This window comes from Coniophora puteana, assembly GCF_000271625.1.
Source record: "Coniophora puteana RWD-64-598 SS2 unplaced genomic scaffold CONPUscaffold_19, whole genome shotgun sequence".
NCBI classification, from domain to species: Eukaryota; Fungi; Basidiomycota; class Agaricomycetes; order Boletales; family Coniophoraceae; genus Coniophora; species Coniophora puteana.
The window spans coordinates 613,833-628,712 of NW_006913071.1; the positions used below are offsets into that span (position 1 = coordinate 613,833).

The following is a 14,880-nucleotide window of genomic DNA, read 5'->3' on the forward strand; positions in this document are numbered from 1 at the left end:
AACAAGATGGTGCGTCTGGGGCCTTGTTTAAGCATAGTCGGGAGAAAGTCAGCTCTCACAAATGGACGAAGTCTGCCCATCCAGCGCCGTCACTCCACTTTGGTTTGTATGTTGTGATTTGTATCCTACATTGTTTGTACTACCAGCCATAGTTCCCATATATTTACTAACATTTCCTACATTTGATTCGCATGCTCTACCAGTCAAGAAAAGGGGCCATCAACGCCAGGGGGTAACTAGTGTGCAAAATAAAATTCTGGAAGAGAGGAGATATAATGGGATGTGGTTGGCGAGTCTGCGGGGGATACGTTAGGTGGCAGATCAATAAACCCCAGGAAGGGAGACATCGTCGATTCCGTATCCGAACGAACTTGTATAAAGACGTGAGCTCACAAAGCATCTGTAGAGCTGAGAAAGTGGACAAACCATGGGTTTTGGCCAGGATGGAAGGATCCCAAACATAGATATGATATCGGTCTTCAGATAAGGTTGCCACCCGTTCATACGAGCCAGCTGAGAGCGGACTTTCAGGTGCCAACCCCGTATTCAGTATCATAGCTCCGCTCCTAGAGTAAAGAGAGCCGTCAAACTCTAGTGCAACGAGCCGATTGTCGACGTATACGGGGTTGACCTGGAAGGGAAATCTCATGCTAGATCGAGATTTAGACCCAACTGCAGCATCGCCTGCCATATATCCAGACGAGTTGGTCAAAGTCCCTTCGAATGAGACTGATCGGGAAGTACACATGGGAAGTGCAGAAAGCCACCTCTCTTGTCGCCGGTGAGTTGACCATAGAGCGAGGGCATAGTCATCACAGAACATGTGACAGAGAAGGGAGCTCAGCGGCGAGCTTGGGGGGACAGTGGGGAAGCTGTGGATGACCGTCAGGTCATCCGCCTTCCGAAGGTGCACGATAAGGCTGTCACAAGTAGAAGACATTATATGTTCACACCAAGACGACACGGATACCGCCGTCGTGCAGAACGGGGTTGACTGTGAATGCAAGGACACCCAAGCCATATCTCTTGTTTGTTTCCACGTTGAGATTCCATGCGCTCTCCCTACGACTATGAAGGTGGAACCGTGGAAATGTTCGATTTCCAATGCAGAACAAAGTGCTGGTCCATCTTCGCTACTCAGGGTAAACGAAGAATCCTGAGAATCATCGTTATCCCGGAGGCTCCACAAGAAAACGCTTAAATGGGACGTCAGAAGGATGAGGTCACTGTCACTGGAGAAGCTGATGGCAGCTTCGTAGTTTATGGGTTTATTATGAGAGCACGCGGAAGTGAATGGAGCTTGAAAGCGCGATGATGAGACAAGATGTCCAGTGATAATGTCCCACAGGTGCAGGCAACCGCTTTCCTCCCATGATACTAGCCGCGTGCCATCGGAAGAAACCGCAATGCCAATGACGCGGAGACGAGCGTCACCTTCGGCCTGTTCATGGTTAGAAGGCAAGGAAGACATGACATCGATGGTGAGAACGCGAGCTGGCCAACGCGGCCTCACTGCATGTGACACTTTGAGCTCGTTGTCTGCGATAAGAACACGGAAAGATCGGCGAAGTTCACTGTTACGAGGCGCAAGAGCGATTGAAGAATCACTTAGACTTGCTGAGCTGCCAGAAGATCGGTGCTCTAGAACAGCCCTCTCAACGTCGTACATAAGTTGCTGGATTTGACCACGCCGCTTTGCACTCCAACGAGAATTCTGTTAAATCATTAGACGCTTGCTAGTTGAAGTAGTTCACGCCTGACTCACCTCGACTGCCACGGATGCTGTGCGGAGCATGGTTGGAACGGCGGCCACTTGGTCTACAGCGACCATGAAGTCGGCCCAGAGTAGAAGTCGGTATTTCAGAAAAGCGCCTACTATTGCGTGAAATTCTTTCGAGAAAGTCCAGTCCGACCAAGAAAGATGGTAAGCCCAATGGACGCAGCATTTATACAAAGCAGACGAAGGGTTCATGTCTTCGTCATTCGCCACCATATGTGGATGAATAGCGTTGTCGTTTGTTCCCGGATCACCCGACTGTTGAGAACAGAAACCATCGTGCCGAAGCTTGTAACTCATATACTCCATGCTCTGCAAAGCTGCTTTATTGTGAAAATCTTGTCCGTCTGCATGTCCTTCCTCGGGATAGACGTCATTCGTGAACACTTTGCAGTCGCGCCTGTAGGGATCCCGTGTCAGTGCATCATGCCTGCGGGGCAACAGAGGGCTTGACGAAGGGAGAAATAGAACTGGCGGAGGCGTCTGAAAGGACCTGTAGTACTGGTTTGTGTCATGAGACGGCAAAAAGGAGCGAGTTGGAGAAGGCAGTGGAGAGGAGGGACTAGAGTCTGATGACTGAGACCTGGTACTCTGGGCCGTGTCATGAGAAGGCGAAGCCAAGTGAATCGGCGAGGACGGTGGAGGAGAGGAACCAGACTCTGGTGACTGAAACCTGGAAGTCTGGGTCGTCTCATGAGAAGACGAGAACGTAAAGGCTGAAGACATTTGTGTGTCATAGGGTACCTCAGTGTTCCATGGGTGAAATGACGAATCGCTGAGTAATTGAGACGGAGACGGAGAGCGTTCTGGTCGGGGTGAGAAGTATTGTGAGTCAAGCATTGCGTGCGGAAGGGGATGGTTCGACTCCGACGATGGGGACGACCTTGAAGGTGGCGACTGCCTTGGGCTGGGTGATTCAAGCTGATCAATAAAATAGAGAGGTGTGTAGTCTGATGACTGGGATGGAGACGGAGAATGCCTTGAGTTCGATGGTTCAAACTGGTCAAGCAAACTGGAAGACGTGTAGCCTGATGATCGGGTCGGGGACGGCGAATGCATTGAACTGGGTGATTCAAATTGGTCGAATCGGAAAGACGGATAATTGTATGATGCGGGCAGAGACGAATAACGCCACGGTCTGGGGGAGAATTCCCGTACGGTAGTCATTGCATAGTGAGTCGGATGACCTAAATCTGGCAACGGCATGGAAGAATAGAAAGCCGGCGAATTTCTACGACTAGGTGGGGAATGTCGTATACTCAGTGTCGGAGCAAGCGAGTAGTCTAGTTCTGACGATTGGGACGGAGTCGGAGAACGTGTTTGAGAGCGCAACCGGACTCGCTTACGTGGACGGGAAGAAGCAGAGTTCAATGATTGTGACCTGGCGCGTTTATGAATCGGCTGAGAAAAGTGAGACAACGAGGGTAAAGGGCTCGAAGGCGACTGAGAACGTGACTGAGGCCGAATGCGTGGGTGGGGAGATGAAGGCCCTGACGATGGGGACCTGGAAGAATTGTTGCCATAATGGAAAGAGGTTTCAAGTTGCCAGGATGACAAAGTCGAAGGGATTGTTGACGGAGAGCTGGGCTGAGAAGCCGACAGATCGGGTGGTGATAAAGCGAGTAGCGGATGAGGCGGCGAAACATGGGGTGGCGAGCGAAGTTGGAAAGATACGAGACTCATAGACGAGTCTGGTCCGGTGTCGGTAATTTGGAGGTTGTAGGAAGTGGAGGGGCCACTGAAGAGTTCACGAACTTGCTCTAAAGAAAACTTGGGTCCACTAGCGAAGAAAAGGTGAAAATCTGGAATGCCATCGTCTAAATGAAGAATGTCCACCAGAAGGTCGAAGAAGTCAACGATGCTATCATACTCCTCAGGAGGACAACATTCGTCGATCCTATCGAAGACGAACACTCGAGGTTTCGCTTGGTTCCATACGTTTTTGAGACTCCTTACAGGCTTATGGAAAAGAGGACCAATTTGATCGTCAAAAGAACACTTGGGGTGAAGCAACGCGGGATCTCGTCTGAGAGTCTGTACCAGCAAGTTTCTCGTAGACCAATGATTCGGCGGTGTCCCAAGTTGATAGGCAATTGTCGGAGAGAAGTGGTTCAACGCTTGACGCTTGGGGTCTTGGGATGAACAAACGAATCTCCCACCTAAACTGTTTTCCTTCGCCAGCTGAATAGCCACGGAATGGGCCACTAATGTAGTGGAGGGAGCTACTGCTGTCGAATGGGCAGTCGTATTGTTGGCATTAGTACAAAGCCAGATGACGCTACGACATCTCTCGGTTAGGCGTCTCAAGATGTCCTCGAGCAAGGCTTTGTGGTGTCCATCATGATTCTGACGTCGTTTGGTAGAATAACGAACGCTGAAAGCGTCGACAGGGATGTGTTCAGACAAAACCTTCCATACGGCGTCATCGTTCACTGCAGTTCATGACAATGTTCAGATATGAGTTTTCTGCAACGAACCCATTGACGATTTCACTTACTTGATGTCGAGGAACCCATAGCCAATGCAGGGTGTCACAAGCCAACAGATATGACGGCTCACCAACGAGGGATGCTCTAGTCTCCCCTAGGCAGACCCTATATCAGATGATAGTCGTTCTTGATATGAGCTGCTCGCGTTAACGTTGCGAGCATGCTGTATAAGTGCATTCCTGCAATAATAGTCTCCTATCCCCACGCTTCGCCGGCTCAATCCGATTGGGTGCGGTTGCCAGCCGAGGTATTTCCGTCCTCTGACCATACACATGCACCTGTCCTCGTCCTCGACCCTTCACAGTCCCAGCCACTGCGTCTCGCAACAATGTCATCCTTTTTCTCTGTCTCGTGAAACGCGGCGTCAACGTTGTCAACCGTCACACGTCCATCGGTATTGCACCATGTCGTGCTCCGAGTCATCGCCCGCACAAGTCGAGCGGAATCACGCCTGAAAAGCCTGTTACGAAGGCAAAGATATAGCTATTAGGGCCAATACTACTGCATTGGTATTTCGCTGGCGTCATGAGTGTAAGTCGAGTTAGGTTGAGTCAGGAAGACGAGGGTGTTGGATGTATAGCAAGTTCGATGGTATCCACTGGTGTCGTACCATCCAGTCCCACTTCTCGTTTCTCGTTTCAATCCCTCAATACACGCGCGCACTCGTTATCACTGCACTACAGATTTACCGTCTTCCCCAAAATCAGCCTCGATAGCACGGCAATAACTTCAACCTCGTCAGCAATCGGAGTAGAAGACTAATCCGGAGTACCATGCACGCTCCAGGGCGACAGGCATCAACTCGCTCTGAGCTCCGGGATTCAACATATTCTTCCTCCGAGTTCATCAATCTACCACCAGCAGCGGACATAGTCTCCAACTGAAGACCTTAGGGTTTGTCGCAGTGGTGATGGCGCACGGACTCACCCTCTCCATTCGTGGTGTGGTAGATGTCGGCAAGCGAGAGGGTGTCACGAGTGTCGAAGTCAAGGTGAGTTTCGCCCCATATTCTGAGCACCAAGGGAGAGCTAGGAACTCTCGTTTGAAGCTAACGGTTCCTCCATCGTATGTTACGGTGCCCGTGGCTGTGTATTCCTGTGCGCGTCATATAAGTGCCAGTGTCAAATATTGCGGGACACAAGGTTTGCGTCGATGCAGGCCCACAGCTAACTATTGCAGACTATCATTACTTGAAATTGCTAGTTGAAGCTCACATTCCACAACGTTTAACTTGGCAGGCTGAAGTGCGCCAAGCATCACTTTCACGTCGCTGGGACCAGATGAATGAACGAAAAAAAGCTGGGCCGAGCTCGAGCTTCAACGACTTGCAGCGCTAGTCCACACTCGACATTGGAAGGCAAGTATGCTCATTGAGGATCCTAGGTTCCAGTGACTGCGAGAGCAAAACGACTTGATCTTCACGAGCACTTTCCGTGTCCGCGAAAAACCACAAAGCCGTATCAATATATGCACCAATATCAGACGCACTTGCGACAGCGCTCCTTCGGAACAACGCAGGGCTTCATCCGCGAAGAATCGGGTGACAAGGGCAGTTGAGTGGCTCAGCTTCTGCTGTACAATTGACTCGGACACATTGACATTATCCAAGCTCTTACTGATAATTACAGTTGATTCTGCTTCTCTATATAGTGAATCCACGGGGAAAGTATATTCATCAGCCATGGCGAATACTCGGACGAACTTCTGATCGTAAAACTACAGCACTAGTAATAAAAAAACTCGATCTACTACTAGCGGCAGGGGGTTGCATTCGGTGGCCCATTTGCCCGTACGTGTGACGAGCATTGGCCCATTTCCGCCAAACTAGAGGGGGAGCTGCATATTGTCGGGCTGGATGCGGTCTCTTGAAGCGGTCCGCAAATCTTAATCAAGTCTGTACCCTGGGGATGATTCTCAGGCCTACCCACAGGCGTGGAAACTGGTATGGGTTGCAGTCAGGGATGTTGGTATTGGCGGTCTGGAGTGAGAGGGGAGGTGAGTTGTTACGAGAGGCGATTTTGCGGTATGAAGTCCCCGTCCATGTCTCCAGGTACCTCCGGCTCCGCCTTTATCTTGCTATCTCCAGTTAAACTAAAGCTTTTTTTTTGAAAAGTCGTGCCTGGCCTTATTGTGCCGTAACAATGAAGAACGGTCCCCGAACGCAACGTGACACTTCTCGCACATGTGCGGCTCCGGGTAATTCGTGTGCGCCTCCAGATTTCGCTTTTGTTTAGCTGTGAAAGGGCATAAATCGCACCGGTACACACTCTGGCTCTGAGGATCGTTCTCGTGCAGGTCATTGCCCATCATCTTTAGCGCGTTGATGGGCGAGACGCTGGGAGAGAGCCGAGCCAGAGCCTGAGGTAGAGTCGGATTCGGATGATGTCGTTGAGTGAAGGCAAGAGGGGCTGAGAGGTCACTTGGGCTGATCCCGGAGGGACCGGATGGAGAGGAGACGTAATCTGGGGATGAGTAGGATGCGGGCCACGTCTGTTGAGTGTCCTGGCGGCTGCTAGATGTGGCGGAGACTTTGTTTTTTCCTCCATTGTTTGAATCTACGCTATTTATCTCATCTTCATCCCGCCCATCCTTCGATGCTGTGTGAAGGATGCTGGGGTAATTTAAAGAATTAACAAGCTGGGACCACGTTGGTCCTGGGTGCCCCTGCTGCAGATATGGACTGATGGCTTGTGATCCCGTGGAGCATTGTGAAGCGGTCGTGTCAACGTCTTCCTCTATGTCTGTGTCATCTTCTTCCTCGTTGTCTATCCAAATCAGTAGTCCTCGTCAACAACTGTTAACCTATATTTAGTCTAACAAGAAACGTACACGGCCAGTCCGTTTTTTGTCCATGCATGGCAAGGAATGTAGACGAGGGGCCCGACCTTGGTGTCGACGATGGGGGTTGCTGAGGCTTAAGCTGGGGAGACGGGAACAAACTAGGAGAAAATGGCGGTTCTTCTACGCCTATCGGCCCTGGTGTCCGAGGTTTTGTCGCCATTGAAGATGATTGAAGGGGCGATGATGGAAGTGATGATGACGGTGATTGGATGACTGGATGGAGGTATCGTACCCCATCTAATTCGGAAGCCAGGTCAGTGGGAATTGAGGGATCCCACAAACAGAGGGAACACTTGTCCTCAGATATGCTAGCAACACGTGCATAGGAGCCACATGAAAGCGGCTTTGCAAGTGATACAGGCCGTGCGCCCAGAAGGAGGCCGTTCGGGGCGTAGAATTGCCCATCAATCTCGATTGCTGTAAGACGATCTCCCACATAGATAGGCTTAACCTTGACCTTGAAGGGAAGCTCAATGGTGGAGTTTGACGCACCCTCTACATGGGACTCGCTTTCCACAAGAGAAGGGGTGGTTAGTTTACCGTCGAGTACACCTTCGAGAGTTTGTAGTGCTCTCAAAGGAGTCGTAGAAAGCCAATGATCTTGTCCAGATGACCAAAGTACAATGGCATACTCGCTGGCGAATAGGTGACAAATGAGCGAGTCTGGAGGCAATTTCGAAGAATGAACGGGAATCTCAATACTCTTGAGATTTAAGAGGCCGCCTGAGTCCCAAAGACGTGTTGTGCTACTGTTGCACTCAGAAGATAGGATCCATCGTCCACATGGAGAAATGGAGACAGCAATCGTACAGGCAGAAGTGAGTCGCGTTTGAATTATTTCCCACTCCAACCTCGACGTTCGTCGCCAAGTTGATATCGCCGAGCTGCTTCCTATTGCCACCAGTATACCCTCCTCCTTCGTGATGCTTATTGAGGAGGAAAGAACTTGCCCGTCGCCGATGGTCAGAATCAGAGGCCGATCCTTCCCAAAGTTGACAACGTCCCACAAGAAGAGTTGCGGACTTGAGTTCACGAGGATATATCTTCCGTCGGATGAGAATGTAATGATGTTATGGGAATGAATGGGCCTTCCGTGATGACACGAGGGAGTGAACAGGGCTGAAAATTTACGTGATTCGAGCAGGCAACCAGAGAAGACGTCCCATAGACGCAAGCGCCCGTTCTGCTCCCAAGAAACCGCCCGAGTGCCATCAGGAGAGACAGCAGTACCGACAAGCTCTGTGGAGCTACTTTGGGACACAGTATGGTAAGGCGAGGACGCGGCGACATTGATAGTGAGGACATGAGGGGACCAATGTTGTCTGAGGTTATGCACTTTTATTCTCGGCTCATAGTGAGAAATAACGAGGCGAGAGGATCTACGGAGTTCGCTGTTGATTGGGGCGAATGGAAGCGCCGCGCGAGGTAAATCCAGCGGGAGTGAATGGCGGGCCGAGTTGTTTCCAAGTTCTAGAACGACTCTCTCGACGTCGTAGCAAAGTTGTTTGAGACGACAACGTGCATTCTCGTTCCAATGAGAGCTCTAGCGGATGATTAGTCGACAGCGTAACGTGCAACGCAGTGTCAATCTCACCTCGATCGCCATAGATGCAGCACGAAGCATCGTTGGTATGGCAGGTAACTCGTCTGCAGCGATCATAAACTCGACCCAGTAAAGAAGTCGGTATTTAAAAAATAGTCCCGCTGAGGGGCGAAGATCTCCCAACCGAGTCCAATCTGCTTGGGAGAGGTGGTCCGCCCAGTGGACGCAGGCATAGTACAACGACTCGTCTTCTCCTATGTCGATACGATGATCAGGTCCACCAGCATTTTCCTGGGCGTTCAAGCTGAAGGGGTTCCTCCAAAGCCTGTAGTTCATGTAGTCCAGGCATTGCAGGGCCAGCATCTCATGGGAATTCTCACCATCCTGATCGTCATTCATGTAGACGTTCGGGGAAGGCTCCCTCCGTGACACATATGCGGACTCGGAGGGTGACGCCGGTGTTTGCGACATTGGAGAGTGGGCCATGGGAGAGTACGAAACTGGAGAAACCGACATTGGGGAATTCAGAGGTGAGGAATGGGTTCTGTGGGCTCGCGTAGAAGCCTTGTCGCCTTGCGTATCTCGGTCGCCCCCTCCGTCAAAGCTTCTCCCTTTGCTTCCTTCGTCCCTGGCGGCTTCAACCCCGTCGTTACTACCTCCTTCGTTCCTGCCTAAGCCTCTTCTGTCCCCGCCATTGCCTCCATCGTACCCGCCGTTGCCTCCCCTGTGGTCACCTCCATTCCCACCCCTGCTTCCTCTGTCCACGCCGCTGCCTTCATCTGGCCCCATGTCGCCACCATTTCCCCCTCCGTCCTGCTGGTCGTCATCATCTCGAGGCGAAGGAGGCGAAGGAGGGTCTGAACGATGTTCAACTCGGAAAGACCGCAGGATTATGGGCGGCGCATTCGCTATGTTGGAGGTTTCAACGGTGCTCGTGACATAAGGTGCTTTGAAAACGTCTTCAACCTCCTGTAGAGAAAAGCCTCGTCCGGTAATGAAGAACAAGTGGAAGTTTGGAATATCGGGATCCAGATGGAGGGTGTCCACTAAGAGCTCGAGAAAGTCGACGATATAGATATACTCTTCGGGAGGGCAGCAGTGGTCGAGCCTGTCGAAGAGAAACGCGCGTGTCGTTGTGTCGACGTTGTTCTCAGCGTCGTCCTTTGTCCACGTGAATTTTAAGCCCCTGACGGGCTCATGAAAGAGAGGCCTGATTTGATCGTTGTAGGAGCATGCGGCTTCAAGTAAAGCGGGATCTCGTTTGAGTTCTCTCACTATTAACTCCCGCGATGAGGGTTCCCGTCTGCCAAGTTGGTAAGCGATCGTGGGAAAGATCCGGTCCAGGGACTGTCGTCTAATATCGTTTAGGCAACAAACGAATCTTCCGCCCACGCGATTCTTCTTGTTCAGCTCTTTCATCAAAGCAAGGATCACCGCTCGTGTGGATGAAGCGTCTTCACTAGCGTCATGGAGCCAAACGATGCTGTTACATCTCTCGTCTAAACGTTGTTTTAATGCGGTTAACAACGTCTTCTGTGTATCGTCGAGAGGATGATGGGCAAATCTGCCGGTAAACGCTTCAACAGGGATGTTGTCTGACAACAGCTTCCACCAATCGTCATCGTTCACTACGTGAGGACTGTAAGTCTGAACAGCGTCTGTGCGTGTATAGACACGTATGTCCACTCACTGTTTTGTTTGAAACGCTTTTTGGTTTGTGCTAGGCGGATAACGACCAAGGGTGTTGACCGATAACGCGCTGATCGATAGTGCGCTCAATTTAAGACATGCTTAGGCGCTGGGAGGCTGTTCATCTATGTGCACTCCGGAAGGTTGCTGTTAGCGCGGCTAAGGTTACATCAATAGGTCACGAATACAGCAAGCTGCTGAGTAAGTATTAAAGTTGAGTTTGCTGTAGAGCATGGTCAGTCAAGGTTCACAGACGGTTAATTCAGAAGAACGGACGGCGTCGTAGACATTCAACGCTTCTCCGAGTCTGCGTACTCAGTACCCTCTCGCGTCGCCTTCTCGCGTCATCCTTTGTAAGGAAGAAACGGGTGTACACGCCTTGGTACCATTGGTGGTCCAGGGATGGCTAGTACTCTCGCCGATTTTCCTCGAGAAGGCAGAACAGGCCAGGATAATCTCGGTACTACTGCAGCAGTCGAAGGTATACTTCAATTTCAAGCTGTAGCTAGCATCATTCAAGATGCATGAGCCTGAAACAGAAATACATCGTGTTCGACTCGGAGTTTCCGTATGGAGCGGGCAGTGCATGCGATACAGCAATCGAAGGATTACAGGAAGAACCCAGTGTGTTTGACCGAAGTTTCTTTGTATAAGGTGAGCAGGGCGTGTGGTAAGTTCCCTCTTCTAGAAGGAGCGATTGACCAAAACAACCTCGGTCCTAGTACAGCAGGTTCAGAATCCGTCGTGTTCTACTCGAAGTTCTCTGTATGGGACGGGCAGTGTACATGCGGCGAGGCGCATGTGAGTGCTCGAGCGCCTTCAGATGGGCATTAATATCGGGACACGGCCACGGTGGCATCAGTCGCTGTTAATTACTTCCCTGACGCGGAAACTGGTGTGCTTTTGGCTCTGACGACAAGACGAATTAGGATTTGAGACCAGAACACTAGTTTACCAGGTCGGAAAACCTTTGTTAGGACATAAAGGCAATGAAATTCCATTGCCTCCAATTCCTCCGACGGGCCACCGCCAGTAATCGTTAGCGTATCCAACGAAAAGTGTCCTTCGTGCTTGGGATGTGCTGACGCAGGACCCCGGTATTTCTATGTCCGCTACCGATGAACCGTACCTAGAACGCATCTTGTTGTCATCCAAGATGCATATGTAGAATATGACATATGCAGAAAGACCTGCACTCGCCGCATGTTGCCGCGAATGTCTGGCCACCTTAGGGAGAGCACAGCAGTAGGTCGATGTTTAGACCAACATAGAAACCTTGTATGTTTAATGGATCTGATCAGCACCCACAAGTTCAGCGGACATCGGATATATACGGGTATCTTAGAACTCGATGTCCACTGACATTGGCTACATCCTTGCTCGATTTTTCTCCCGTATCCCGCCGTCAGAGCTACGAGCACGAAAGTGAAGTATACTCCTCTGTTATCGCAGAGGACCGAAAGTATGGCGGAATCCCAGGTGTGGCGACCTGGAGATTGACCAGGACCGACCCCAACCCGGCCAGGAGGCGGATCTTATTCGTTTCGGAGGACACAATAACACGGCGCTTGGAACAATAGCCGAAACGTCGCGCTTATATGGGTACCTGCTCGAGCCAGCACTACTCAACGTCAACATTGGCGTCTTAAGCCGTCTTGAGCTGACACGCTGCCCACCCCTCATTACAGGGACCTATCTCCCTCCCCGGATGTGTAGAAAGAAACCCCGTCGTATTCGGTCCACCTGACAGCCACGTCGTATTCGGTTCACTTGACAGCTACGTCCCTGTGTGTGGCTTAGCTTGTCTCGTCATTCATTAAAACCGGAGAATAATGTGTGCGGACACAGACGTACCAATTATACTCGCTTGCGCGTCGACATACATTCGATTGACATAAAAACCTGATGGTTTCTGCGTCTTCATTAACTTGCACCTTACCGATCCACCCTCGAGCTCATGGCTACTAACAGCACTTCTATCGAGGCCTCCCAGCCCGCGTCCGTATACGTGCGCGAAGCAACACGCGCGTCGCATGAGAGGGTAGGTTCGGCGCAGGGTGCGCGCTGGTTGGCGGGCGGACAGCTCGCAAAGGAGGAGTACGCGCACTACCTCGTCTTGCTGTGGCACGTCTACGAGTGAGCCTCCGCCTCCCTCTCACGAAGCAAATGACGCACGGCACTAATGCATCATCGACGACAGCGAGCTCGAACGCAGCCTCGCCGCGCACGCGAACGACCCGGTAATCAGGCCGGTATACGTGCCCGCCATCTTCTCCCGCGCGGACCACGTCGCAGCCGACATCGGCTTCCTGCTCAACACGGCCACCGCAGAAGGCGCATGGCGCGCGCACCCGATGGTCGCGGGCATCCTCGCCGCGCCCCCGCAGGTGCTGATCGAGTACACGGCGCGCATCAAGTACCTCTGCGCGGAGCATCCGCGCTTGCTGGTTGCGCATGCGTATGCGCGCTATCTCGGCGACCTTAGTGGTGGGCAAATTATACGGAAGAACGTGGCCAAGGCGTACGGTCTGGACAGGGAAGACGGCGATGGGTTGCAGCTGTATGCGTTCCGGGCGTTGAACAGGGATGCACCGGCGAGCGCGAACGAGGTGAAGGTGCTCAAGGAGTTTTGGAGGGAGAGGCTGGACGGGGCTGTGGGTGGAGACGTTGAGCTGAAGGGTGAGTTCGCCCCGTCGAGCTGCGGTGCGTGAGAGTGCTGACGGGATTTTGGCGGTAGTTGCGCTTGCTGAGGAGTCCAAATTGGCGTTCGTGTTGAACGAGGGGCTCCTCTCGACGCTCAAGGGACCTGCGTACGAATGTGTGTACGTTCCTGGTCGTGGTGCATATAATATCGTACGCGGCGGTGCCTCATCAAACAAGTCTGTGAAGACGCTTGTGGTGTTGGCATCGATTATCGGGGCCGCTGGGCTGGCGCACTATCTATACGGCGGAGGACGAGGGCAGTAAGAGATAGGAAATTTAAAGGGAAGACAGGCAACGTTCCGAGTGCATAGATTGGGACTGAACTGTGCCTGATGGATCTAGTGTGTTATCTGATAAGATGTTACCTAATGTACGAGTATTTTTATCTTGTGTTCGCCATTGAGCAGCCTGAACTCGCAAGGAAGCCGCACCTGGTAACAAACACCAAAAGACGCCCGCATTCCCTCACAGCACTTGCTGCTCTCTCTCTCATACCCTCACCCTCAGACTCGCCATGGTCATCGCAGTCGACTACTCCCTCTCCGCCTCCACCCTCCTCAGGGAGTCCACAAAGCGCGCACACGAGTCCGTCGAGAACACCCAGGGCGCCGTCTGGCTCGCGTCTGGCAAGCTCCCCAAGGAGGAGTACGTTCGGTTCTTGGTCATGCTCTGGCATATATACGAGTTGCGTTCCCGTCTCCGCTTCATTTCTCGTGAATTCCAACCTAATCTTTCACTCGTCATAGCGCCCTCGAACGCGGCTTACAAGCGCACGCATCGGACCCTCTCGTCAGCTCCGTCTGGACCCCACTAGCGCCCGTCGTATCCCGCGCCGACACCATCGCAGCCGACATCGTGCACCTCCTACATCTCGACGAAACCTCAGCACAGACACGCTCCTGGCTCTCCCATCCGACCGTCTCCGCTCTCCTCTCCTCGCCGCCACCGGGCTTCACCGAATACATCAACCGCATCAACCGCTACTCAGACCCCGACTCCTCGTCCTCCTCCTCATTCAGCGCCCCGCGCGCGCTCGCCCACGCGTACGTGCGCTACCTCGGCGACCTCAGCGGCGGCCAGATCATCCGCCAGCGCATCACCAAGGCCTACGCGCTCGACCGCGCCGACGGGCGCGGGATCGCGTTCTACCGCTTCGGCACGCTCGAGAGCCCCGACGCTGTCGCGGGGCCGAGCGACCTGCGGCGGATCAAGGAGCAGTTCAGGAGGCGGCTGGACGAGAGTGTGGGAGGCGATCAGAAGGTGAAAGGTGGGGTGATTTTGCACTGCATATATACACTTTGGAATGTGATGTTTTTGCTCATCCGTGGATGATACAGCCGTACTCATCGAAGAAGCGAACCTCGCGTTCCGCCTCAACGAGGGCCTCTTCAGCGCTCTCCAGGGTCCCACCGCGGAAGACCAGGACGCGCCCAAGGTCGTCTACGACAACACTAAAGCTCCCAGCTCATCAGCACCGCTCGTCTCCGTCTCGACCGTCATCTCGTTCATCATGGCCGCCAGCCTCGCCCACTTCATCCTCGTCGTCACTGGCTTCACCGGCACCGCCGGGAGCGTCAAGTACAAGGCGTTCGAGGACTGGCTCTTCGGCGGCGTGTAGTTCGGCGGCGTGTAGTTAGGGCAGAGATGATAGAAATTTAGTAATACGGTGTGCTTTCTTATATTTGGGCTTTGGGCAGATACCGCATGGTCAAGCTTTGCAATTTGCTATTTGTACGACTGACAGACACACGCATCGTTGTTTCATATAATCTTTCACTGTATTCATAATACCCGTTGCACACGAATCCGAGCATCCGTTTACCCTCCTCTTACCGTCT

At 52.4% G+C, this 14,880-nt stretch overlaps 3 protein-coding genes across 3 annotated transcripts; 2 read left to right on the plus strand and 1 right to left on the minus strand.

The window, feature by feature from the left end:
• Positions 1-321: 321 nt before the first annotated feature.
• Positions 322-10,573, minus strand: CONPUDRAFT_147674 (uncharacterized protein; the record flags this gene model as incomplete). The annotated part of the gene is made up of 16 exons (XM_007777096.1): positions 322-370; positions 394-400; positions 427-920; positions 954-1,714; positions 1,766-4,209; positions 4,545-4,726; positions 4,877-4,911; positions 4,956-5,024; positions 5,194-5,361; positions 5,755-5,982; positions 6,060-6,205; positions 6,534-7,031; positions 7,096-8,650; positions 8,702-10,308; positions 10,341-10,409; positions 10,528-10,573. The coding sequence occupies 16 exons, from the start codon at positions 10,571-10,573 to the stop codon at positions 322-324; spliced, it is 8,358 nt and encodes a 2,785-aa protein (XP_007775286.1).
• Positions 10,574-12,296: 1,723 nt separating this feature from the next.
• Positions 12,297-13,306, plus strand: CONPUDRAFT_159987 (heme oxygenase-like protein; the record flags this gene model as incomplete). Its single annotated transcript, XM_007777097.1, has 3 exons — positions 12,297-12,475; positions 12,540-13,018; positions 13,077-13,306. 3 exons carry the CDS (start codon positions 12,297-12,299, stop codon positions 13,304-13,306), a joined length of 888 nt encoding a protein of 295 aa, XP_007775287.1.
• Positions 13,307-13,550: 244 nt separating this feature from the next.
• On the plus strand, positions 13,551-14,869 carry CONPUDRAFT_113263 (heme oxygenase-like protein). The gene is made up of 3 exons (XM_007777098.1): positions 13,551-13,726; positions 13,789-14,309; positions 14,380-14,869. The coding sequence occupies exons 1-3, from the start codon at positions 13,557-13,559 to the stop codon at positions 14,658-14,660; spliced, it is 972 nt and encodes a 323-aa protein (XP_007775288.1). The 5' UTR covers positions 13,551-13,556; the 3' UTR covers positions 14,661-14,869.
• Positions 14,870-14,880: the final 11 nt, after the last annotated feature.